Source organism: Polypterus senegalus, chromosome 3, assembly GCF_016835505.1.
Source record: "Polypterus senegalus isolate Bchr_013 chromosome 3, ASM1683550v1, whole genome shotgun sequence".
Lineage (NCBI taxonomy): Eukaryota > Metazoa > Chordata > Cladistia > Polypteriformes > Polypteridae > Polypterus > Polypterus senegalus.
Window position 1 is genome coordinate 20,806,128 of NC_053156.1, and position 24,759 is coordinate 20,830,886.

The 24,759-nt window shown below is 37.8% G+C and overlaps 1 protein-coding gene across 3 annotated transcripts in view; it reads right to left on the bottom strand.

The window, feature by feature from the left end:
- The window catches only part of spryd3 (SPRY domain containing 3), a 154,932-nt gene that overhangs the window by 94,708 nt on the left and 35,465 nt on the right, over positions 1-24,759 (bottom strand). For all 3 annotated transcript variants that reach the window (XM_039746762.1, XM_039746761.1, XM_039746763.1), the window contains exon 3: positions 20,645-20,720. In XM_039746762.1, the coding sequence (XP_039602696.1) occupies positions 20,645-20,720 (76 nt within the window). The remainder of the gene's footprint in view (positions 1-20,644; positions 20,721-24,759) is intronic.

Sequence of the window (24,759 nt, forward strand, 5' to 3'; positions counted from 1 at the left end):
GAACATCTAACTTTTACAGTATATTTCAGAGTATCTAACAAAGAGATGTAATTTACACATGTGCCTTTCACTTTAGCATTACCCTATCATGATTCTTAAAAAGAAAAACATTTTTCCCCCCAATATTCAAAAGGCTATCAATTATTTTTCAAATGACTAATTATTTACTTAATTGAATTCTGCTATTTTGTCTCACGTTGGTGTTTGCCGCGGAGAGCAGCTCTGAAAGCAGCGTGCATCATGTCATGTGACAGTTTAAAGATCGGTGTAATGGAACCATAATTATTAGTGTTTAATGGATTACAATAAAAAAAAAACTTCTGTGTGCTTGCTTTCATTATTTACTTATTAGATTTCATGGCTCCTGACTTTTCAATTAAAGTCCTCGAGTACAAATTGGTTTTGATGACAGCCTTCTGGTTGCAATCACTTACCTGTTTAAAGACTCCTCTTCTGGTCAATCCATTCAAATTTGGTTGCATCCTGGTGCTACCTTAACTACTAGTATGCCAAAGATAAGGTGGCAACTGAGTATTAAACAAGAAAGTACAGTAAGAATGTACTTCTCACTCAAAATGGTATTGATGGTTAGATTAGAATGGTAAAATGATTTTCCACTTGTCCATATGATATAATTAAAAACAATCCCAACTTTCTATTGATGCAATGCTTCTGAATCTGGCACAAGTACAGGGAAGATAACTTTTTACCCCAAACTCAAATTTCAGCTGGTATGCATTGAGGCAACAACATCACCATAGCCACTACAATAGGAGGAGGTCAAGTTCATCAGGAATAGTAAAGGGGAATTAAAAGATACAGACAATGAAATAGCAGATGCCCTAAACTTACATTTTTCTGAGGTGTTTACAAGTGAACAAGTGGATAACCTCCCAGAGGTAAACACAACTACTAAGGAGGTACTGAGGGATTTGGAAATTGTAGAAGTAGAAGTGCTGCTCAGATTAAATAAGATGAAATCATACAAATCACCAGGCCCAGATAATATTTATCCTCGTGTTCTTAAGGAGGCTAGTGAGTACATATATAAACCCTTGACACATATTTTTAGGAAGTCACTGTGCACTGGAGAGATTCCAAAGGACTGGAAAATGGCAAATATCATCCCATTATATAAAAAGGGTGACAGGGCAGATCCAAGCAACTATAGGCCAGTAAGCTTAACAAGCATCACAGAAAAATTAATGGAAGGAATTATTAAGGACAAGATTGAGCAACACATGGCAAGGACAGGAGTTATTCTGAACAGTCAGCATGGGTTCAGAAGAGGGAAGTCGTGTTTTACTAACATGTTGGAATTCTATGAGGAGGCAACAAAAGGATACGATCAAAGTGGAGCTTATGATATTATTTATCTGGACTTTCAGAAAGCATTTGATAACGTGCCACATGAGAGGTTGGGCATCAAGTTAAAAGAAGTGGGAGTTCAGGGTGATGTTTTTAGATGGGTGCAGAATTGGCTCAAACACAGGAAGCAGAGGGTGATGGTGCGAGGAACCTCATCAGAACTGGCCGATGTTAAAAGTGGTGTTCCACAGGGGTCAGTGCTAGGGCCGCTGCTATTTTTAATATATATAAATGATTTAGATAGGAATATAAGTAACAAGCTGGTTAAGTTTGCAGATGATACCAAGATAGGTGGATTAGCAGATAATTTGGAATCCGTTATATCATCACAGAAGGACTTGGATAGCATACAGGCTTGGGCAGATTTGTGGCAGATGAAATTTAATGTCAGTAAATGTAAAGTATTACACATAGGAAGTAAAAATATTAGGTTTGAATACACAATGGGCGGTTGGAAAATCGAGAGTACACCTTATGAGAAGGATTTAGGAGTCATAGTGGACTCCAAGCTATCAACTTCCCAACAGTGTTCAGAATGAATGTTAGATTATATAGAACGATCTGTGGAGTACAAGTCCAAGGAGGTTCTGCTCAACCTTCATAATGCACTGGTGAGGCCTCATCTTCAGTACTGTGTGCAGTTTTGGTCTCCAGGCTACAAAAAGGACATAGCAGCACTAGAGAAGGTCCAGAGAAGAGCGACAAGGCTGATTCCAGGTCTACAGGTGTTGAATTATGAGGAAAGATTAAAAGAGCTGAGCCTTTACAGTTTAAGCAAAAGAAGATTAAGAGGTGACATGATTGAAGTGTTTAAAATTATGAAGGGAATTAGTACAGTGGATCGAGACTGGTATTTTAAAATGAGCTCATCAAGAACACAGGGACACAGTTGGAAACTTGTGAAGGGTAAATTTCGCACAAACATTAGGAAGTTTTTCTTTACACAAAGAACGATAGACACTTGGAATAAGCTACCAAGTAGTGTGGTAGACAGTAAGACGTTAGGGACTTTCAAAACTCGACTTGATGTTTTCTTGGAGGAAACAAGTGGATAGGACTGGCGAGCTTTATTGGGCTGAATGGCCTGTTCTCCTCTAGAGTGTTCTAATGTTCTAACAGTTGTGTGTACAGAGGAGGATAAAATCAAAAATAAAAACAAACAGTATGGTATGGTCCATGCAGTACTTCCATGTAATTTACATCTTACTGATAGCACAGGAAATCAGAGCATGGGCTCTGGTTGGGCAAAAAAGATGTCAGTTATCTTCACTTACATTATTCTTTGAATGTGTTTCAGTGCAGGCTTGCATTTGTTTGTGCCTTTGTGCATTTGTACATGAATATTTAAATAAATTATGTATCTCAAAAACTAAACATGCAAAAATGTTGTAAACCAATAAACCTAGTCCTCTAGATAAACAGAGCAGACTGCAAAAACGGATTAAACCATTTCTGTGGCAGTTACCATTAGATATACTGTAGGTCAAATATTTTTTGAAGGATATGAAGATAAATACTGGACCAAATTGGACAGAAAACAATAGATCTGGAGCTTGTAACAAGACAAACACAATGCAATTTATTTGAAAAAGACCAAAAGATCAATTTCTTTGGGAAATTAGTGTCATACATGGATTCTATGCAGTGACGGTCAAAGACCTTTTGGTGGGCAGTCAGTCACAAACAGGAGAAGGAGCACTTTATAAGACAGATGTTTTTACATTTCAATTGTCCACAGAACTTGCACCTACCTTTTCTTCTATGTTTCAATTTCACTGGAAATTTGGATGCATTGTCAAGGACATTAGCAAAAAATATTTGTCCATGATTTCTGATAACGTCATTATCAGAAATGACACTATATACCCTTTACTATATTTTAATAATACAAGATATCTTACAAAGACAAAAAAAATAATGGAATTCCCATCTAGTTGTATGAAATACCAGCTGTACTTTAGGAGCAAGAGTTCACATCATAGTACATCACTGTAGCTTACAGGCTATGCAGAAAACTTTCATTTATTCTGTATGATTTTTAAGTCAGAGTATGTCAATGTTATGGAACAGCATTGCTGTATCATTGTACAGAACGAACATCATTTTCTGTTGCCACACTTGCCCTGTGCTTCACAGAATTTCAGAAGTCCTTTATTTCAGAACATTACACAGTTAAGGTAAGATTATTCTTCTGTTATCATGAACTTTAGCAGATACTTCTACTATTTTGTCCATATTCATGTGTTGTGTGTGGCTGTCATTAATGGAATATGTAACATTTAGATAACATTTAAGATTAACATTTTAGCTTAACTCATCCACAGTTAAAATTACTTTTATAATCTTGTCAGCAAACCCAAGTTTTTATCAGAGTTTTTTTAGCTCACCCTCCTGATACATCAAAGAAACCAGTATAAAAAAAAAATCACTTTTAGATTAATTCAGCAATATCCTCATAACCCATTATAATGGACAGCCATACATGATATAAAATGTCTGCTGTCTCATCTATATGATAAGCAAAAAAAAAAAAAAATGTTTTGATCGCGTATAATAGCTACACAAAATCATACTGTGTACAATGTGACATGCCAGAACTCTAGAAAATGCAGATAATGACAAAGTTACAGTAAATATCAATATGCTAGCAAGCTTTGCAAACACTTCTGTAAATTCTTTTAATTTACACTTATTTACAGAATCTCCGTTTTCATCGGGTCTCCTGGTCGCTAACTCCATGCAGCAAAGCAGCGGCGCTGAACCTATTAGACACCAGAAAACAGCCTGGTTCTCTTATACCATTTCATTGTACTGTGCCACTTGATGTTGTACACCTACGAGTTGTTGCATTCCTACCCTACCAAGTACTGTATTGTCAGTAGTGCACGTGCACTTAAATCTAAGGTTCTTAACCTCTTTAATAATGCAACCTTGATTCTTTTTTACAATTTTTTGCGAGCCACTTCTTAAAAAGGTGACAGCTCAATAAAGGATCGCTCTCTTTGACATTTAATTAACTGGGGGTTTCACTCTTTTCTACTGATGGTTTCATAATAAATTCTGTTATAGTGAGCCAGTCAACTTTATTATACCACAAGTTTTTTCACCAGGGGCCTCATGTATAACGCCGTGCGTAGAACTCGCACTATAACATGGCGTAAGCACAAAAGCCGAAATGTGCTTACGCACAGAAAAATCCAGATGCAGGAATCTGTGCGTACTCCAACTTCCACGTCCTTCCGTTACATAAATCCCGATCAGCGTGAAAACTAACGCTCGTGCACGCGCATTTTGTAACGCCCCAAATCCTCCCAGATTTACGCCTATTTGAATATGCAAATCAATATAAATCGCCCTTAAGCGCAGCCTTCTGTGAAAAGACAATGGGAAAAGCACGGGAAAATATAAGAATTTCAGCGAATACCAAGTGGAGGCAAAGGAAAAACATACTATTTGTTCAAATAAACCGTGGTATAATCAACAAAATGAAGTTGATCGAGTGACATAGCGTGTTGGAGAAACTTGAAAGCTCACATTAACAAAATCGCACAATGCCGGAAATAAAAAAGAAGTCACATATCAAAGTTGCCGTGAAAAGAAGAGTTGTAAGTCCACTGTCTGAGTGTCATATGAAAGTTTATTAGGGTACAGAGAAAAAAGGCACACGGTGGGGAAAAAGCACGAAATGTCAACTTTAATCTCGAATTTTCCACTTTAATCACGTAGTTTATTTTGTCATTTAGTAGAACATTATAAACTTCATCTTAAAATCGTTTAATTAACCAGTTTCTCAAAATTACATCGTAATTAAAGTAGCACGTTAAATGCTTTGTTTTGTATTTGATCTTCTACTGTATGTGATCTATGTGTGTGAATCACTACTTGCTTCTTAAACTGGCTCTCTTCCTCCAACTGGACACAGAGTCCATTACATTCGTGATATTACAGCTCTCTGAATAACTAAAATACTGAGATGTATACGTGATGTCATTTTCATGATGATAGGAGCTAAAGCACGTTATTAAACATGTGTTTCATGAGCCTCGTGCTCATGACAAGCATTTATCTTTTGTCGAAATTTGTCGCTGCGTTTTTAGCTGTGTTGTTATTTTCTCTTTCTGTTTTATATTCAATATATATTGGCGTGGACGCCCAAGAGTCCTTGCTTTTCTTTCCCCAAGTAACCGATCGCCACACAATCAGCTCTGTAATAGAAGTTAAGCCATCTGTAAGCTTAGCGCCGATTCTTCAAAACGCTTAAGGAACATTGAAATATCTTCGTAGTACATGTTAAATTATTCTATCCTTCACGACACTCCCAGTGAAGAATATAGATTATTTAAATGAAGTTAAAGTTTTATGTGTATAATTTAACAAACATATTTTGCTGCATTTCACCTTAAAAATGATATCGTCATCATATGTAAATACGCGCTTTATAAAGTGGCTCAGGTTGTGAGATATTATAACTGTAGTGCAAGTTTACAGTGAGGTGATTGTACTTATAAGTACAAACCGTTCTACAAGGAGCAATTGATTGAATGCATTTAAAGTTCTTGGGATTAAACTGTTTCTGAACCGCGAGGTCCGTACAGGAAAGGCTTTAAAACATTTTGCAGTGGCTGAGGTAGCGTGTGCTTAATGCCGTATACCGATAATTCTCTTTCCGATCAGCTGCTGCTGTGATTCACACTCAGATACAGTGATATAAATACTCCGAGTCGTGCAGTGAGAGCAATATGGAAAAAGATGATCCGCTGTGGCAACTCTTAACGGGAGGAGCTGGAAGAAGAAGAAGAAGGTGCAGTGAGAGTAACAACGCTAAAGCAGTTATGGTATTTGGAATACTATGGCTGTTCCCTGGACCATTATATTGTTACGAGTTAATTACAATCAGATGTATTACACTAATAAACAATATGCGGTTAGTTTCTGTGTATTTATAAAGCCGCGTCATGAAAATAATGAGTAATCACACAGGAACAGTAGCATTGCTTTGACGCTGGGTGCCGCCAGTCTGCAAAACCGAGCGGAGAACTTGCGTACAAGACATGAGGTACCGTGGAAAAGTGCGTGGCTTTACGCCAAGTGCAGGTTTTATACATCACGATTTGAACGTGGAAAAGTTCTTACGCAACATTTCTTTGCGTACGCACCGTTTATACATGAGGCCCCAGGTGTTTGGCATTGGTATCCTTTCCTGTTTCATTTTTGCCTCCCTCTCTATTCAAAACCAAAAGTAAATGATTTCTCCAAAACGCTCTGTGTTTTCATTTCCCACTAACTACTTCTCCAGAGACACTAACTAAACCGATATGATACAGAAAGTAGGATTATTTACAAATTACAAAAATACATAGGTCCATAAGTATTAGACCAGTGATACAACTTTCATAATTTTGGCTCTGTACTCTACCACAATGTATTTGAAATGAAGCAATCAAGATATGATTGAAGTATAGACTTTTAGCTTTAACTCAAAGAGTTTAACAAGAATATTGTGTGAGCCCTTTTTGAAAAGACGACCATTTTTATAAATGGTTTCCCCCATTTTCAGGGGCTCAAAAGCATTCGGACCTAATAACAGAATCATAAATATAAAAATCACTGTCAATACTTGGATGAAAGTCCTTTCCAATCAATGATTGCCTGAAGTCTGGAACCCATGGCAATCTCCATGTGCTGGGATTCCACCCTAGTGATGATTTACCAGGCCTTCACTGCTGCTGTCTTCAGGTGTTTCTTATTTATTCGACTTTTCGCCTTCAGTTTTATCTTCAGCAGGTGAAATGCATGTTCAGTTGGGTTGAGGTCAGTTGATCGATTTAGTAATTAAAGAACAAAAGCCCTTGGTTTGCTGCTGCAATATGTTTTGCCTTGTAGTCCATCTGTACCGTGAAGCGCCGTCCTATCTGTTTTGCAGCATTATTCTGAATCTGAGTAGACAGTATAGCCCTGTACACTTCAGAATTCATCCTGCTACTTCTACTAGCAGTCATATTGTCAATCAGGGACCCACTTCCACTGGCAGTCACGCATACCCATGCCATAACACTTCCTCCACCATGTTTTACAGATGATGTGATACTCCTTTTCTTCTCTTCTCTTTCCAACCTTCGGTTATATATTGATTTCAGTTTCCTTTGTCCAAAGAAAATTGTTCCAGAACTGGACAGGCTTTTAAAAATGTTTTCTGGCAAACTCTAATCTGTCATTCCTGTGCTTGAGGATTACCAGTGGTTTGCACCTTGTGGTAAACCCTCTGTATTTACTTTCGTGAAGTCTTGTAGACTTTAGCAATGATAAGCCCACCTCCCAGAGAGTGGTCTTAGTTTGGCTAAATGTCATAAATTGGTTTTTCTTCACTAAGGAAAGAATTCTGTGATCATTCAGCACAGTTGTCTTCCATGGTTGTCTAGGCCTTCTGATGTTACTAAGTTCATTAGTGTGGTCCTTCTCTTTAAGAATATACCAGATGGTTGACTTGACCATTCGTGGTGTTTTCTCCTCTCTCTCTCTCTAAAGAGTCTGTTTTGTTTTCTCAGCCTAACGATGGACCTCATATTGAGAGTTAACAGTGACAGCTTCCAAATGTAAATTGCACATTTGGAATATATTCCAGACCTTCTACCTGCTTAATAGTTAATGAAATAATGAGGGACTTGCTCACACCTGGCTACGGAACAGCCTACCAATCAATTGTCCAAATACTTTTGAGCCCTTGAAAATGGGGGGACTATGCAGAAAGATGGATATCATTCTTAAATATTCTCTGTTAAACCCTTTGAATTAATGCTGAAAGCCTACACTTCAATCATGTAATTATTTCTTCATTTCAAACCCACTGTGGTGGCGTATAGAGCAAAAACTCATAAAAATTGTGTCACTGTTCAAATATTTATGGACCTAACTACATATAAATTACAAACAACAGCAATATGCTAACATTACTTGTACAATTGCAGCAGTTGTCTTCTTTATATAATGCAAATCCACTAAACTTTCAGTTCGAAGAGTTCAAACAGCAAAAAGAAAGTGGCTCAATGAATAACTTGTGATAACAGCCAATCAGGTACATTTTTCTCTGTTTCCTTTCCAAATAGAAGAAAAGGGCATTTGGGCCACCAAAGGGAAACTGAAAGGGGCTCGAGCCCCTGCATCTTACTTTTTTTTTGTACTTCACTGTCTCTATGATCACTGTGGATATCTTGGAAACAGGTTGTTCTTAATTACTGTGTCCTTGCTAGGATGTAGTCATCCAGAAGCTCTACGCAATGCACAAAAAATGTATACTTTTCTGACGTACTAGGGTGTTGCACCGTGTTAGCCATTATGAATGTAGTAAGAAGCAAAATGACACCTTTTATTAGCTAACTAAAAAGATTACAATATGCAAGCTTTCGAGGCAACTCAGGTCCCTTCTTCAGGCGAGATCAAGAAGGGGCCCGAGCTGCCTCATTTTGCTTGACTTCTCACTAATTTTTGACCAAAAATTAGATTAAGATTTGAAAATCAATTTAGATTTTCCACAGGCAAACACACACCATGCTAAAATAAACTTCTCCTCGATGCTTTGAAAATCATAGAATTTAAACATTGCTCGATAGTGAATTTCTGACCCCATCACCAAACTTCCTTTTTATGTGGAAGCAAAAATTGTGTGACTGAGAAGAGAGTAATCAGTAGTGACTCACCAAATATGTACTCATTCATTCATATTATAGAAAGTTGGAGAACAATAAAAATACTAGCAGATACAAATAACTTGTAAGAGAGTGGTGTGCAAAGTAGCCTATTGTACTATGGGTTGACATCAAAACCAAATGCTTTACTTACAACCGCAGATATCAAGTCTTTATATCAGTTTAATGAGGAGAGTAACTAATTTCATTTCTCTAATCTTGCTTTTTCAGTATCTTGAGGTTATGAAAGATCTACATATTTGGAACTCATTACAGAACGTGAAGCCCAACCCTTGTAAGGATCAAAGCACTGGGAGTGGCTCGGAAAGTTTGTGCTTGCTGTTTGCATTACTAGGTGAGGCCTTACATGTTGAAAGTTGTGTGTTTGGTACTACGATGATAAGTAGTATTTGATGTACAGTACAAGTCACAATAAAACTGCTTGACAACGTCTTTTTAATTATAGTTCGGCAATAATAAAATAATTACAAAAACTTGACATATCTCAGAATGTGTGGCAAAAGGGTAAATTATACCTAGGAGGCAAAAGAAATTAACGTTATACGTCTTATAATCAGTAGAACAGAAAATTGAAAAGAAAAAGATTATATAATTGCTGCTCAGTTTCTTGAGTGACAGAGATACTGTATACATACAGAAAAGACAAAATTGTTAAACAAATACAAGTAAAGCAAAAAGCACCAAGGAGACAAAACAAAAAGAGGACCACACTCAGAAGTAGATCAAAATCCATAGAAAACATACAGCTTTGTCGCCAAGTCCATCAGGTGACCTGGGGTTAAAATATGGTCACCGTACCTCTTGCGGGTCGTAAAAGGCAATTAAAACGTGTTTTTGGTCAGGAAGGACACTCAGATTTACAAAATAATGCTCCAATGCTATCTTGATGACAAAAATGATTATTATAAACCATGGATGGGGTACAGTTCATAGTACTTCTTGGCCACCACAGAATTATAGAGTATAAGGAATGCTAGATTTATTTTGGAAAATGTAGGGAAGGTCTGCTACATTTATAAGTTCATTAATCTCACAGAATACAGTGAAATTGTATGTGCTAATCAACAGGCACTGTTTCACCACTTTCCAGCACCACAATTGGGGAATATAACTACCTTACCATCTGCCTCCTTTACGTGAAATAATTAACTTACCTTGAAACTGTATGCCCTACCCAAAAAGTTTTAGAACATATTACATATAAGTAATTGAAGTAATTCATGATAATGATGATGATTACTCCAAAACACCAAGATGTAAAAGACCATGTACCATTTAAATTATGTTGTAAAAAAATGAACCTGTGGTTCACATAAAATGTCTCTATCTTTGAAACGCATGATCACTGACGGGAAAGTTACTTGCTGTAATTATCACCTTGTGAACTTACTATACCTTAGAATAACTACACGACATGTTGAAGGCAGATAAAAGTGCAAGTACAGCAGTAAAAGTGAGGAAGAAAGGTGCATGAAAGAAATTCTAGGAGCAGTCCCACATTCTAACTTCAAAAAGAGCCTGCCTGGCATTGAAAGGGAAAGTTTACAAAAGCTGTGTAAGGAGAAGTCTGTTCTGTGGGAGTGACATATGGCTGATATACAGTAAGTGGAACAAGAAGCAACGCAAGAAAGAACAGAGATGAGAATGATCAGATGGACAAATAGGAGTCTTACTCAGGATCATGACAAATGGAGGAAAAACATTTGATGGCCTACCAGCTAACCTGGGAAAACCTGGAAAATGGCTGTTAAACCGATGACTATCATAATGTCTTTCTTAATACCTAGGATTAAACTTTACATCACTGAGCAAATTAGCAAAGGCATTCTTTAGGGTTTAAGCAATCATTTGTCAAATAAAGCAAGATTTCCCCTGAGAAACATTACCATGGACTTGTGGGAAGATGACTAGGTTACACAAGTCACTTATTTGGACTTATTTGGCTCATTTTGTAGCCATTGCATTTGACTGTACTCTATTTTTCCCTTGGATAGCCGTTTATTTAAGTTGGATGTAGAACCACTCAACAATACAAAAGCCAATGGATACATATAAGTGTTTCTTATCTCCTCTCGGCTTCTAAGAGTCAGAAAGGGAAACTAAGCCTAAAATCAGCACTAGCTGATAAGAAGGTTACAGTACACCACAGACAAAAGCATACATCAGAGAACATATACTATGAAAGAAAAAAATGGAAGAATAATATCTTAATTAAAAAAATGAATATATTTCTTCTACAACTATGCTGTATTTGGTATACAAATGTGTGTAAAAACTAAAAATTATTATATATGAGCAGCAAAATTATATACGCTTCAAGTATTTTATAGTGCTAATAATAACCATGCCACTTTTCATTCTGAGTGATTTGTTTTTGAGTTATCATCTCCATAGGCTCACATCCTTACACATATACAAACACAAAGAAAAAAAATGTAATCATGTCATGGTTAAGATGCGTAAAATTTGTAAACCTTTTGAAAACTGAAACCTTAAATTTTGACCCCATCACAATTCTATCTGCTTTTATATTATATACAGTATGTAAACATATACAGTCCATACATATACAATGTTATAAAAAGTATTCAACTCTTGGGAAGTTTTCACATTTTATTATTATACAGGGCTCTAGAGTGCGACCTAATTTCTCAATGGTGCGAATAAAAAAAATCAAAGGTTGCACCGGTGCGACCAGCCGTTCGAGGGGGAAAAAAAAACGAAACTCCGTGACTCTTAAAGTCTCCCTGTTGTTCAACAACAGACACACATTAGGCCCATATCGTGGTCTAAACCAATCAGAGATAGTGAAGGGCGGAAACCCCCTGATTGGCCGTGGTCCAGATATTCCTGTACGTGTGTGTACGTTTGAAAATGCATGTGATGCAGTCAGACAGAGAGAGGTGAGTAGCCCATCGGGTAAACAGTGGATGTAGCCGCGGATTATGAGAGAAGATGAAAAGAACGATTGACAGCTTTTTAGTTAAGAATGTTAAGTTAGGGCCTGATCCGTCCGAAAATCATAACCAATGCTCTGACACGGAGCCACCAACCTCCCAAGTTATAGCAAGCCCTGGTCCGGTGACGGCATTAGATAATGAGCCACATACGATCGAGTCCGAGCCCACTGAAATTAAAAGGGGTAAAGTGTATACATTTCGAAAAGAGTGGCTTGACCAGTTTCCCTGGCTAAGATACAGTAAAGCCGATAATATAATGCACTGTATTTACTGTAAAGAGTGTGGGAAGACCATGGCCGGCAGTAGTGCATTTGTGACTGGTTCTAATACATTTAGAATTGAAACGCTGAAAAAATCACAATGCATCTATAAAACGCATTACATGCCGCGATAAATGCACTGCTCAAGTGTCCCTCTCCCGCTTCCTTTCGGCGGCAGGCAGCAGCAAACAGATCATCAGACGAGGTCGAGATGATAATTAAGTTTAACGTTGCCTACAATATTGCAAAAGAAGAACTTCCCTTCACTAAATTCAAGTCCGAAATAATTCTTATGAAGAAAAATGGCTTGAACGTAAACCCGACGTACAGCAATGATGTCGCGTGCGCCCAATTTATAAGAGTCATCGCAGATACATTGAAAAAAAAGACGTCTGTGCAAATTGCGAACAGTGCGTACATGGCATTCCTGATCGACGGAGACACAGATATCGCCACAAAGGAATGCGTCATTGTGTACGGTCGTATCTTGCGGAGAGGAAGACCGGTGAATATACTTATTGGACACATTGAGGTCGAGCATGCTCATGCCCAAGTCTGGAAGATTTTGAGGCTAGAGAGTGTGGCCAGCTGGTTTAGTCAAGACCAACGATCAAGAAGGCCAAACTACAGGAGTTGGCCATCCGAGGGGCATGTGACTGCAATGGAGGATAGTCCATAAGACATTGAGCCATGAGATGTTCAGTTTGAAGCCCTTAAAACACTTAATTTAGATTTTCTTTTTAGTTAATTTATCTTGAGATTTTTTAAGTTTAAATTTCAGCTCAGCACTTTAAGCACCAACACTTTTTCAGTAAGTTACCTTTCTTGTAGAATTGTGCTTGCCTTCAAATAAAGAACTTTATATTGACCAGATTGTTAATCAATCATTTACAAGTCAATATTGCCTATATGGACAGCGATATAAAAAAAAATAAATAAATAAAGTGAACGTGTAAAACTGTGGTATTAAATGTGATGCGGTTGAAAATTTGGGTGCACCTAACTGTTGTGCTGGTGCACCTAAGAAAAAAAGTTAGGCGCACCAGTGCAACCAGTGCAAAAAGTTAGTTTAGAGCCCTGTTATACAAAATTGAATCACCATACCATTTTCTAAGCCTACTTAAACCTGATCAGGTCTGCAGCCTATCCCACAAACATTGGGAGCGAGACATGAACCATTCCCAGAACAATCCACCAGTCCATCGCAGGGGACATTAATTCACAATGGATTTAATTTAGCTTTTTTGATATTAACCAATAGAAAAAGTGTCTTTAATGTCAAACCAGATCTATGCAAAGCAGTCTAAATTAGTCACAAGTATAAAACAAAGTAATTGTATTTAGTAGATGGCAGCCATGGGTTTGTGTGTTCAAGTCTCTCTTTTCATCAGCTTTGCACATCTGGACACTGCAACTTATCTCCATTCTTCTTTGACAAAACTACTCATGCTGTGTTATGTTGCAGGAGGATTGTGCATGAACAGCCTCTTTCAAGTCCATTCACAAATTCTCAATTCGAATCAATTCATCCACTCCAGAATATTAACAATGTTGTTTTTAAGCCATTCTTTGAGCATTCTGTGCAAAAACCTGCTCCAAAGGCAAGATTCTTGCAGACTGCTTCAGGTTCCCCACATAAAATGTGAAAATTTCCAAGGGGATGAATACACTGTATGCATATGTATATACATACAGACATAATGTGCACACACTGCATACCTATGATATATACATTTTGTAGGGAAAGAAAAAAAAAAAAAGTAAAAACTGATGAAAAATGTGAAGCACAAAACCAAAGTTTATGAACTGTAAAGAAAAATTACATGTGGCTAGGTCATTTTTAGAAAATGAAGTAGATTTATTTTGTAATTAGGGAAAAAGAAGATAAATGGAGACAAAGACCTAAAAGCTGTTTAAGATATGCTGAGTTGGTATACAATTGGGATCAGACAAAAACTGATTACTTTCAAAATGAATTTGCGGTTCCCATAGTTTCAATACTGAGTTACAGCACTGACAGACATTCTCAGGTAGGTAACACCCTCTAAATACTTAACGTAAGAAGTGGTCAATGCCAAATGTTTTGATTTTACTGGTTGTTCACCCCCATTATCAACTACTTTGTGAAGCTGCGCTGCTCAGTGAGTCACTGGAAACCAGACTTAACAGATTCTTTGACGAACAATATTGCTGAACAAAGACTCACAGACAAGGAAAGGGCAACTCTGACCACAACACACCTGGGCAATCAGGGTGGAAAAAGCCTATCTTCAAACACAATTGAAAAATGAAGCCTTCACCACAATGTGTAGAGTAAGCATTTTACTTTGCTATGGTGGTGGATGTGATAAGTATGTGAATGAATCACGAACAGCAGCAGTCCTCCACCCCTTCCTATGTAACACTCAGGTCAGCAAAGTGAGCACAAAGTAAACAGAATGAGTGATTGGGGAAGACATGTGTGAGGTGCACTTCAGTTTAATACAGTCATGTGAAAATGTAAGTACACCTCATGAACAAGATTTGATTTTCACTTAAACAGTACCGATTGACAAAGGTGATAATAACCAAAATCATGCCACATTTACATTTTGTAGTTCATTGTATACAGTAATTTAAATAAATATGAATGCAAATTTAGAATGAGGCGCAAATGATTAGAATATCATGAGAGAGGATCTCATATGGTGCTGTCTTATTTAACACTAGAATTACCAGAGCCTACGAAAAAACTCATAGATCCGGCCCACCTTAAATCTGTTCGCACTTCTCTGCCAGTGTGTTTTGTCTTGTAAATGTGCCGATAAAGACTAGCAGCCTGCTATTCCATCCCCCCCACTGCCGCAGAACATGCACAAAGTTCTCCCAGCTCATGCCTTGATTATCTGGGAGTGAAGTGTTGGAGTTTTAGAGTGGAAATAATAGATTGTTATTTGGAACACATGCATTTCATGTGTGTTCTGTTTCTACAATAATCTGTGTAAACACATTGTTAAAACAGAAACGTTTTTCATATTTTAGTAGTAAATGACAAAATGTAGGCATGAACTATATAATGTGTGAAGCCTGAAGTCCAAAGATCAAATCAACACTTTCACAAAAGGTTCAAGGAAAAGCTTCCGTGGTTTAGCGGTAAGATTTGCTGACTTGTAATCAAGAGTCCCCGGTTCGATCCAGACTGCCTCCTATATTTTTTATTCTCAGTAGTGAGCTGCTCTTATTGTTAATATTGTACAGTACACACATTTGGTTTGCATCTGTAACAGATGGTGTACATTTATAGGATTTTAAAAGTTACCGTTTTGTTTCACTTTTATTCTCTTACTCATGATCACGATACACACTACCGCCCTAGGGATCTGATGCTGTTAGTTTTTATTTGAAACTGGGAATAACTGTAGATGTGAGTGGTGTTTTGAGGCAATGGAACTGGACATTCTCTGATCTGGAGGGATAAAAGCTAACACACAAACACTGGCGAATCTGCCTTCTTTGTAGCTCACCATCACTTGATTTTTTTTTTTTTATTCGGTTTTATTGAGTGTTCCTGCTCACGCTGAATTAATATGTACCTTATGGTCCATGATGTAAAAAAAAAAACAAAACAGAGACATAGGTATATATGATATTTGTAATTATTTATTTTATGACCTGTATAGTATATTTCAGAAAACATTGTGGCATGGATGCAACATTATTAATATTACTCATATTCATTCGCATAACATCTTGCGGTTGTAATCAGTGACCATGTGTTTTTATTTTTCCCCGGATCTTGCCAGTCCCCACATGTTGCTGTATGCAGTTTCTTTTGTACTCCAGGACATGCAGAGGAAAGAATATTACAGAGAGGTCAGTTCAGTGCTATATGCAATTATCAAATTCAAATGCTAACAGTTCACACACACGCAAGGACCATCCTTCCTACATTTGTGACGTGTGTACCTGTTGCAATGTACACACTTCTTTCAGGCAAGGTAAAGATAAAGTTATAGGGCCACAGTAGCAGAAGACATGCTTGGGAAAAACCAAAGACAGTATTTGACCAGAAGAACCGGATACCAACTGTAAAATATGATGGTCAAAATTATATAGGTTGGGACAGCTTTGTTGCATTAAGACCTGAGCAGCTCACCATCACAGAATCAGCTACTCTTCATTGTACAGTGGATTCTTGAGAATAATCTGTCAGAACCTAAACCCAAAGTGGAACTTTCAATATGACATTGAACCTAAACATACAAGTAAATCCACCAAGGAACAGATGAAAAGAAATAGAGGGTTCTAAAATGGCCAAGCCAAAGCCCTCCTCTGAATTCCATCAAGATGCTTAGTTGGGGGTGCAGGGACGGGTTGTGCATACAAGACACCCCCTCAATCCTCACATAGCTAAAAGAGTTTGAAAAACTTTGTCCCAGTCAATGTCAGAGACTGATTGGCAGCTTTAAGAAATGAGCAATATTAGAGTCAAGGGTGTCCTTATTTTTTCCACAAAAAGAAATGACATATCTGTTCATTTTTGTTCAAAAATTATTTCAAATGAAATTTTAAAATTTTTTTCAATTACCTTTTTTCTAAAAATGCTGTTTAAATGAAGATCAAATATTTATATGTCCACTTATATTAAAATTGAAAAAACACTTGTACTTTATCACGAGTGCATGATATGATGCCCTTCTATGTGCAGGCTGAAGAACAACAGTTTCATACTGTAACATAACACAATTCCCAAACCTGTTTAACCCAATTAAAGTTTCAAGGACCAATTTCATTGTAAAGCCAATAGGTAAATGATTATAGCCAATCTAAAGGATGCTAATAAGTCACTTACTAAATACTGGATTCCTGATTGATTGAAGAGAACATTTTCAAATAACCATACCAAAGCCGCATACAAATTAACAAAAAAGGTACTAACCCCACCTCACCCACCCAAATCACAAACTATCAGCAGCAACTAGGCATGGGTAAAAATATAGATTTTCTGATATTTTTTCTGTTATTTGTCATTTAAACAATTCAATATTGATTTTCAAGTCCATCCATCCATTATCCAACCTGCTATATCCTAATTACAGGGTCACAGGGTGTTTGCTGGAGCCAATCCCAGCCAACACAGGGCGCAAGGCAGGAAACAAACCCTGGGCAGGTCGCCAGCCCACCACAGGGAGCGCGCGCGCGCACGCACACACACACACACACACACACGGGACAATTTAGAATCGCCAATGCACCTAACCTGCACATCTTTGGACTGTGGGAGGAAACCCACACAGACACGGGGAGAACATGCAAACTCCACGCAGGGAGGACCAGGGAAGTGAACCCAGGTCTTCTAACTGCGAAATCAATTTCGTGAACCTCTATCCTACTCAATTACTATCTTCGTTGCTGGAGTCCAGTAGATGACACGAATAAGCCTGTTAAGGCTTCATACCAAAAAAGCACTTTACTATCTCTATAAAATGGTGTGTCCTCTTTAACTGAACTCGGCTCCTTCGACATTTAAATCAGATGTGTGGATTCAAATGGTGCATCTGTAAAGAACAACTGGACAAAAGCAAATCCATATGTAAGCTGTGTAAGTCAGATGTTAATTATTGTTGTAATGCAGCAAATTTGAAAAATCATTTACCCTGATGTCACCCATAAACGTAATCTTAGCCAACATCCAAACAAGTAGAGTCTAAACAATCCACACTGTAGACGGTGGGTAGCTCCAAGCTTCAATTTAATTTAATTAATTAAAGATAAGAGTCCCTGCACCATTGTTGAAAACGAGGGCTTTTGACAAATGATACAGGTTTTTGAACTGCGATATGCTATACCAACCAGAAAGCAACTGAGTGAAGTTATTGTACCAAGGCTTTAGGAAGGTCTTAAGCAAAGAATCGCCACGTCTCTCAGGCCAGTGGAGAGAGTAGCCCCAAACTTGCGACAAGTGAACATCCAGGGCAGCAGATTCCTAATGTGAAAATAAAACATTAAAAATGATTGGGTAACTGTGACGGATGTATTGTAGACAGGTGCGCTGCATGCCAGTCACACCGGGAGCAATCTCATTGCCTATATACTGAGTTGCTGAGAAGACTTGCTGTTGTTCTAAAAGCCTTTCCAGCATTTGCAGTGTGCTGTTCCATTGTATTGACTGCATCAATCACAAGTTTGTGGGTTGGCAAGTCCAATAAACGTTGCTTTTTTTAAGCATGTGGCTAGCTGTACTGATACAGTGGAAAAAAGTTTGCAACGCGGCTCACTTGGAAAAGCAAGCAGGCAGTTGTTGGAATTTTCAGACCACAAGTGAGCATGTGCACAAAGCAGGTGACTAGAAGTAGCTCCATAATCATGACATTATAAGTCACGATGGCTGGCATTTTTCTTTTATATCGCATTCATTCAATGACGCTGTCAACAAGCATCAGTTCTAGATCCTCATTTTAAAATGCTTCCTTTTTGTCAGAGGACTTTTAGGACACATTTACAAGACTAATTAACATGATTGCTATAAGTGAGCAACTTAAGATACAGTATGTGTAACTTGTAGAATTATAGAAAGACACAGGTCTTTCTGCTGTATCTTTAATTTCGACTAATAGGGGAATGAATCTGGCTAGAAGTTTAGATGAAGGGTGTCTACATGAGTATTCTTAAACCAATAGGTTATTGAAGAACATTTATTACTTAAGAAGTAATATTTGATTATTCTATGCTAGCTGTGTGCTGTAAAAAGCCCAGGGTGCTAGAAAGTATTGAAATTGTCAGAAAAAAAATTGAAATGTAGCGATGTCAGGTAATTGGAAGGAACTACTTTGGGCATCTCTCTCCTAGGAGGTTTCCATTTGCTGGCATGCTCGCCTCGCTTGTGAATAAGTGACGGGAGGAAAAGTAAAAGGGATACCGTTTTGCCGATGTGGCCGCCTCGCTTCTGAAATTAGCCACTAAGTGAGTGACTCTTTGGAGGTTTTGCTTTGCCATCGTGCTAGCCTCAGTTGTGTATCCTCGGAGGTGGAGCCCTTACCCCAACTCCACCTCTCACTTCCGGGCCGGACAGACACACACTTCTATGGATAGATGTTTATATATAAGATTAATATTACTTGCAACATGATATAGATGTTTTATAAAGTAGATGCCATTGCACTGTATTAAAAAAAGGAGAACCAATCCCCCACCCCCAATAATATGTGTGGACTCTGATGTGGAGATATACATGTTATTTAATTTATGGTGAATTTTGAATGAGTGCAGTGCTATGAAAAGTTTTTCTTTCTTTTTTTTTTAAAAAAAAAAAAAAAAAAACACTGATATTTTGTTCTACATGCACATGTTATGAAATCAAATAAAGTGTTACTGTAATTGGTCACATTATATTAATGTTCTCTATGCACTGTTTCTTTTTCCGGTTTCTTTGTGGTGGCGGACTGCGCCACCACCACCTACTCAAAGCATCCTGATGCACCAACATTGATGGACTGAAAGCCAGAAGTCTACGTGACCATCATCATCAGGTCCTTCCATAAAAACCCTAAATACAAAGAGGACTGTTTGACTAATGTTAGGTAGATTGCCCAGAGGGACTGGGCGGTCTCTTGGTCTGGAACCCCTACAGATTTTATTTTTTCTCCAGCCTTTGGAGTTTTTTTTTGTTTTTTCTGTCCACCCTGGCCATCGGACCTTACTCTTATTCTATGTTAATTAATGTTGACTTATGTTTATTTTTATTGTGTCTTCTATTTTTCTATTCATTTTGTAAAGCACTTTGAGCTACATTTTTTTGTATGAATATGTGCTATATAAATAAATGTTGATTGATTGATTGATTGAAGTAATTTCTAAAAAAAGCTACCACATCAAATATACAGGGTGGCCCACGAAAAAGTAGCCCGCCTTCCTGCCAGAGTGGCGCGCCGATTGACTACCCTCATCACGAAAGCTGTGTAGGCGTGGTGCAAGCGTCGAGTACGAGCTGAGCGACATGTATTCCATTCCACAAAGAATCATTTTCAGCACTTTCTGTAAAGAGTGAGTAAAAATTTTTGCATTTCAAATTCTTTCTTTCTTTATGGAAGGGCGCCTTTTTTCGCCAGGGAGGCGGGCTACTTTTTCGTGGGCCACCCTGTATAAGTGCACGCTAATTCAGTTAAGATAAAATTGATATTGAATTGAATCAGGGAATTATGAATCAAAATTAAATTAAATTGGGGCATCAGTGCTGATATCCAGCACTAACAGCAACAGAGAAGGTTCACAGTTCTAAGCCTTAAAAGTGACTAAAACAAGAGACTGGTTGGTTGAATTCCAGTAAAACCTCTATTCCAAACAGTAACTTTTCAAAAGATGGCATACCACTTACCTCAAAATAACAATTTCCTTTTGACAGGGGGCGAGGTGCAACGTAACAACCAACTTCATCTGAGTTCCCTTGATAACTGTAAAAGAAAAAACATTGGTAACTGTTCATTTTTGGTTGAAGTGAAAAGTGATTCAGCACTAAAAACAAACAGCCTGTCATGATTCACTGTAAAAATAATCTACTCATATTTAAAATCATAAATAACTGTGTCTATTTTTAAACATGAAATGGACAATGGCTACATATACACGTTATATCTTCAATTTCAGACTCCTGACATTGAAATGACAGATATACATACAAGCCTACAGTTAAGAAGCCTATATCTCATCTCTGATTAACTGATTAATTAACTGATATTCTGAGCACAAAATATGAGAATGTCCAATGTGATTTTAGGTACCACACTAACTGTAGTTTATCAAAAAGCAAAAACTTCCTGGAGACTTCAGAAAATAGACAAGCAAATAAAAATGATCTTAGCAAGACAAAGCATTCCCAGTTATTATTACTAATGTATATTTGACTGATGTCTTTCAAAGACAAACTCTACGTTTTTTTAAGCTGTCTGTACAAAAATATGGAGGTGGAAATTAAACCAACATCCATATGGTTTAAAAGTCCTACCCTAAAATCTTCTCTGTGTGATAATAATAATTCTTTGCATTTATATAGCGCTTTTCTCACTACTCAAAGCGCTCAGCAATTGCAGGTTAAGGGCCTTGCTCAAGGGCTCAACAGACCAGAGTCCCCTTTTTTGGCATTTATGGGATTCGAACCGGCAACCTTCCGAATGCCAGTGCAGATCCCTAACCTCAGAGACACGTGATGTATTTTAGCTGACACCTTTTTCTCCAAAGAGACCTGCAAGTTCTAGAAATGGTTTAAATGTTTTTATAAATGTTTTCAATATTTTTCAAAGAGCTGTACCCAAGTGCAGCCAGGTTTGAAAGAGAGAGCCACTGCACAGAAAAGCCACCACATAAGCTAAACATCAAAATTTTCAGCTGACTAACGGAATTCTCCTTTAGGTGAGAATAATAATAACTGGAGGCCCAGATTCCAATGTCTGATTCTCACCTGTGCCATTCCCTGAGAAGAGATTGACGAGACGGAAAAGGAGCGTTGCCCTGAGAAATTCCCTGCCAGTGACAGAGGCACAGAATGATTAAACTATGGAATCAAAATAACGCAGAGAGCCAGAGGCAGGAACTCAACCAGGAACCTTGAGTATTATGATTTGAATGCCTTAGTCAGTAGCCAGACTGCCTGCCTGTTATTTAAATTAAAAAATACAGAAAAAAATAAATGTGACATTTTATTCTATATAACTGCATGTTAGTCAATTCTAAGTTATATTATGGATTTCTAGGGTGGCTGTCCATCCATCCATCCTCTTCCGCTTATCCGAGGTCGGGTCGCGGGGGCAGCAGCTTAAGCAGAGAGGCCCAGACTTCCCTCTCCCCGGCCACTTCTTCCAGCTCTTCCGGGAGAATCCCAAGGCGTTCCCAGGCCAGCCGGGAGACATAGTCCCTCCAGCGTGTCCTGGGTCTTCCCCGGGGCCTCCTCCCGGTTGGACGTGCCCGGAACACCTCACCAGGGAGGCGTCCAGGAGGCATCCTGATCAGATGCCCGAGCCACCTCATCTGACTCCTCTGGGTGGCTGTGTAAGTTACTAATTAATATAAATGCAAATACCTACCATATAAGGCAGTATCTTAGTGAAGTCAAGTGCAATATATTCATAGGAGTTAACCTGCTCAACACACAGACCATGAATGATTAAAGGGCTGTAAGTACATCCTAGGTTGAGAATAATCTCTACTGATTTCTTCACATGTGCCATAGCTTTGAATAATTCAATCACTCATATCAACTGATATGTCAGTCTGCTCACCAAAGGTGGACTTTAAAAACTTTACCAGATGGTGTTCTGAATAAAGGGCAAACACATTTACTTGTGCTTAATGCAAGGAAAAACAGGAGCTCCAGTGATAATAAGGTCCTAAACTGACCCTATAAACCAATTATATAGATCTTTGATTGTGAGGAGTTCACTAAATCTTTAATCAATCCATGCTGATAAAAATGCAGTCTTCCAGAGAAAATTATCATCATGTATTTGGGACGTTGAAGATAATACAAATACTGATGAAGGAGGGTGACACAGTGTTGCACAAGCAGTGAGGCACAAACCATTTTACCTCTATCTTGCCTACTGTATGGAAATAATACTAACTGACCATGAAAAATGCACCTTTATCCACCAATCAATACAGTATGAAAATTATTTTTTCAGCATTTACTTTCCTACGCTTTATGGTAATTTAGTTGTAGCGTTTCTTTAAGGGAGGTACAGTGGAACCTCGGTTCATGTACAAATCGGTTTACGACCAAAATGTTTGCCAAACTTTTGCCTCTTTTCACGACCACACACTCGGTATACGAACAAGCCAGTTTCCCTTTTCAGTTTGTACGTGTTCAGTCTCCCCTTGTGCGTTTCCTGTGCAGCGAAAGAGCGAGAGAGAGCACGACGCACACACGCACAGACGCGAGAGAGACACACACACACACAGGCACGCGAGAGAGAGACGCACACACACAGGCATGTGAGAGAGAGACGCACACACACAGGCACGCGAGAGAGAGACGCACACACACAGGCACGCGAGAGAGAGCTGGACGCATAAGGTAGAGAAGGCAGTTAAAGAATGCACTGGGCTTGTTCTTGTTTTCATTTCTGTTTACAGTGATCGGTTCGTAGCGTGCATTGTTGCAATGTTACTTTTCTTGGTGGTTTATTAAATTACAGATTTTTCAAATGTTCATTTTTTCCCTATGCTTAAAACTCATTAAGAAAAATTGTTTAGCGAGTGGTTCTTAGCGCTATAGCGTGAACTATTGCAGTGTTAGTTTTCTCTGTTGTTCAAGGTTTTCTCAGTGTTATTCAATGTTTTTACATTTAGTTTACTATTACCCTGCGCATTCTATGGTATAATTAACTATATTTGTGCTTAAAAACTAAAAACAATATATATTTACATACAGTTCGTATGGTCTGGAACATATTAATTGTATTTACATACAATCCTTTTGGGGAAATTGTTTCGGGTCACGACCAAATCGGTTCACAACCCGAGTTTTGGAACGAATTATGATCGTGAATCGAGGTTCCACTGAATTGGAGTAGTTCCGCTACAGCACGTCTTTTTTTTTTTCCCTGTTGCAAACTTCCTGAAAAAGAGAGTAGTAAGGCAGACTTTACCAGAGAGAGAAGACAAGAACATTAGCCTTTACAATAAAGAAAGTGGAATAATAAACTAAGAAAAAGGAATTGGAGGAGTCACCTTGTGCAATTAGGCAAATGACTATGTATTCAGCCAACTTAATTTTATGCTATAATTAAAGCAGATGCAGTCTAAGTTTAGACAGTGAACAAGCTTTTGTTAAGTATAGCAGCTCAAATTTTCAATTAGAAGAAAAACATTCTGCTTAGTAAACAATAGGCTTGTTTGCTTCACAGTAAAGTGAGTCTATTTTACTTGTTAAGTATGCTATCCTTGTGTCTTCTTGATAAACATGAACACTTGATAGATTTTTGGCTTTTTAAAGGTTTGTGCTATTTTTATTATTTGTGTGTGTCATATAGTACACGTTTTGTTAAAAAACAAATACTGCTGCATTAAAACGGTATTCCATATTTATAACTACACCTCAAGAATTAGAAATGTCTAGCTGGTACAATGTGCAAAGAAAAAAGCGTTTAAAAATAGTAAATGTACATTTTAACTTCCAAAAAAAAAAAAAACTGTAGCGCAATTAGTGATTAAAAACCATTAAAAACTGACTTACAAACCATTTACATTTATACAGCATTGAACTGTCAATATCAATTAATTAAACCTTTGTGTGAAAATATTTTGTTTGTTAGACAAAAATAGTTTCTTTTTTTTTTTTAATTAAGCTTTGTTTCAGATAAGTACATTATAGAAGAAACTAGTAACAGCGTACTGCACGATAACGTGCAGTAAATACACTTGACTTGAGCATTCCTAGTTTTCATCCTCTTTGTCTGTCTCTGTTTACCATTTGTTTGCTCAGAGGTCGATGCTCTT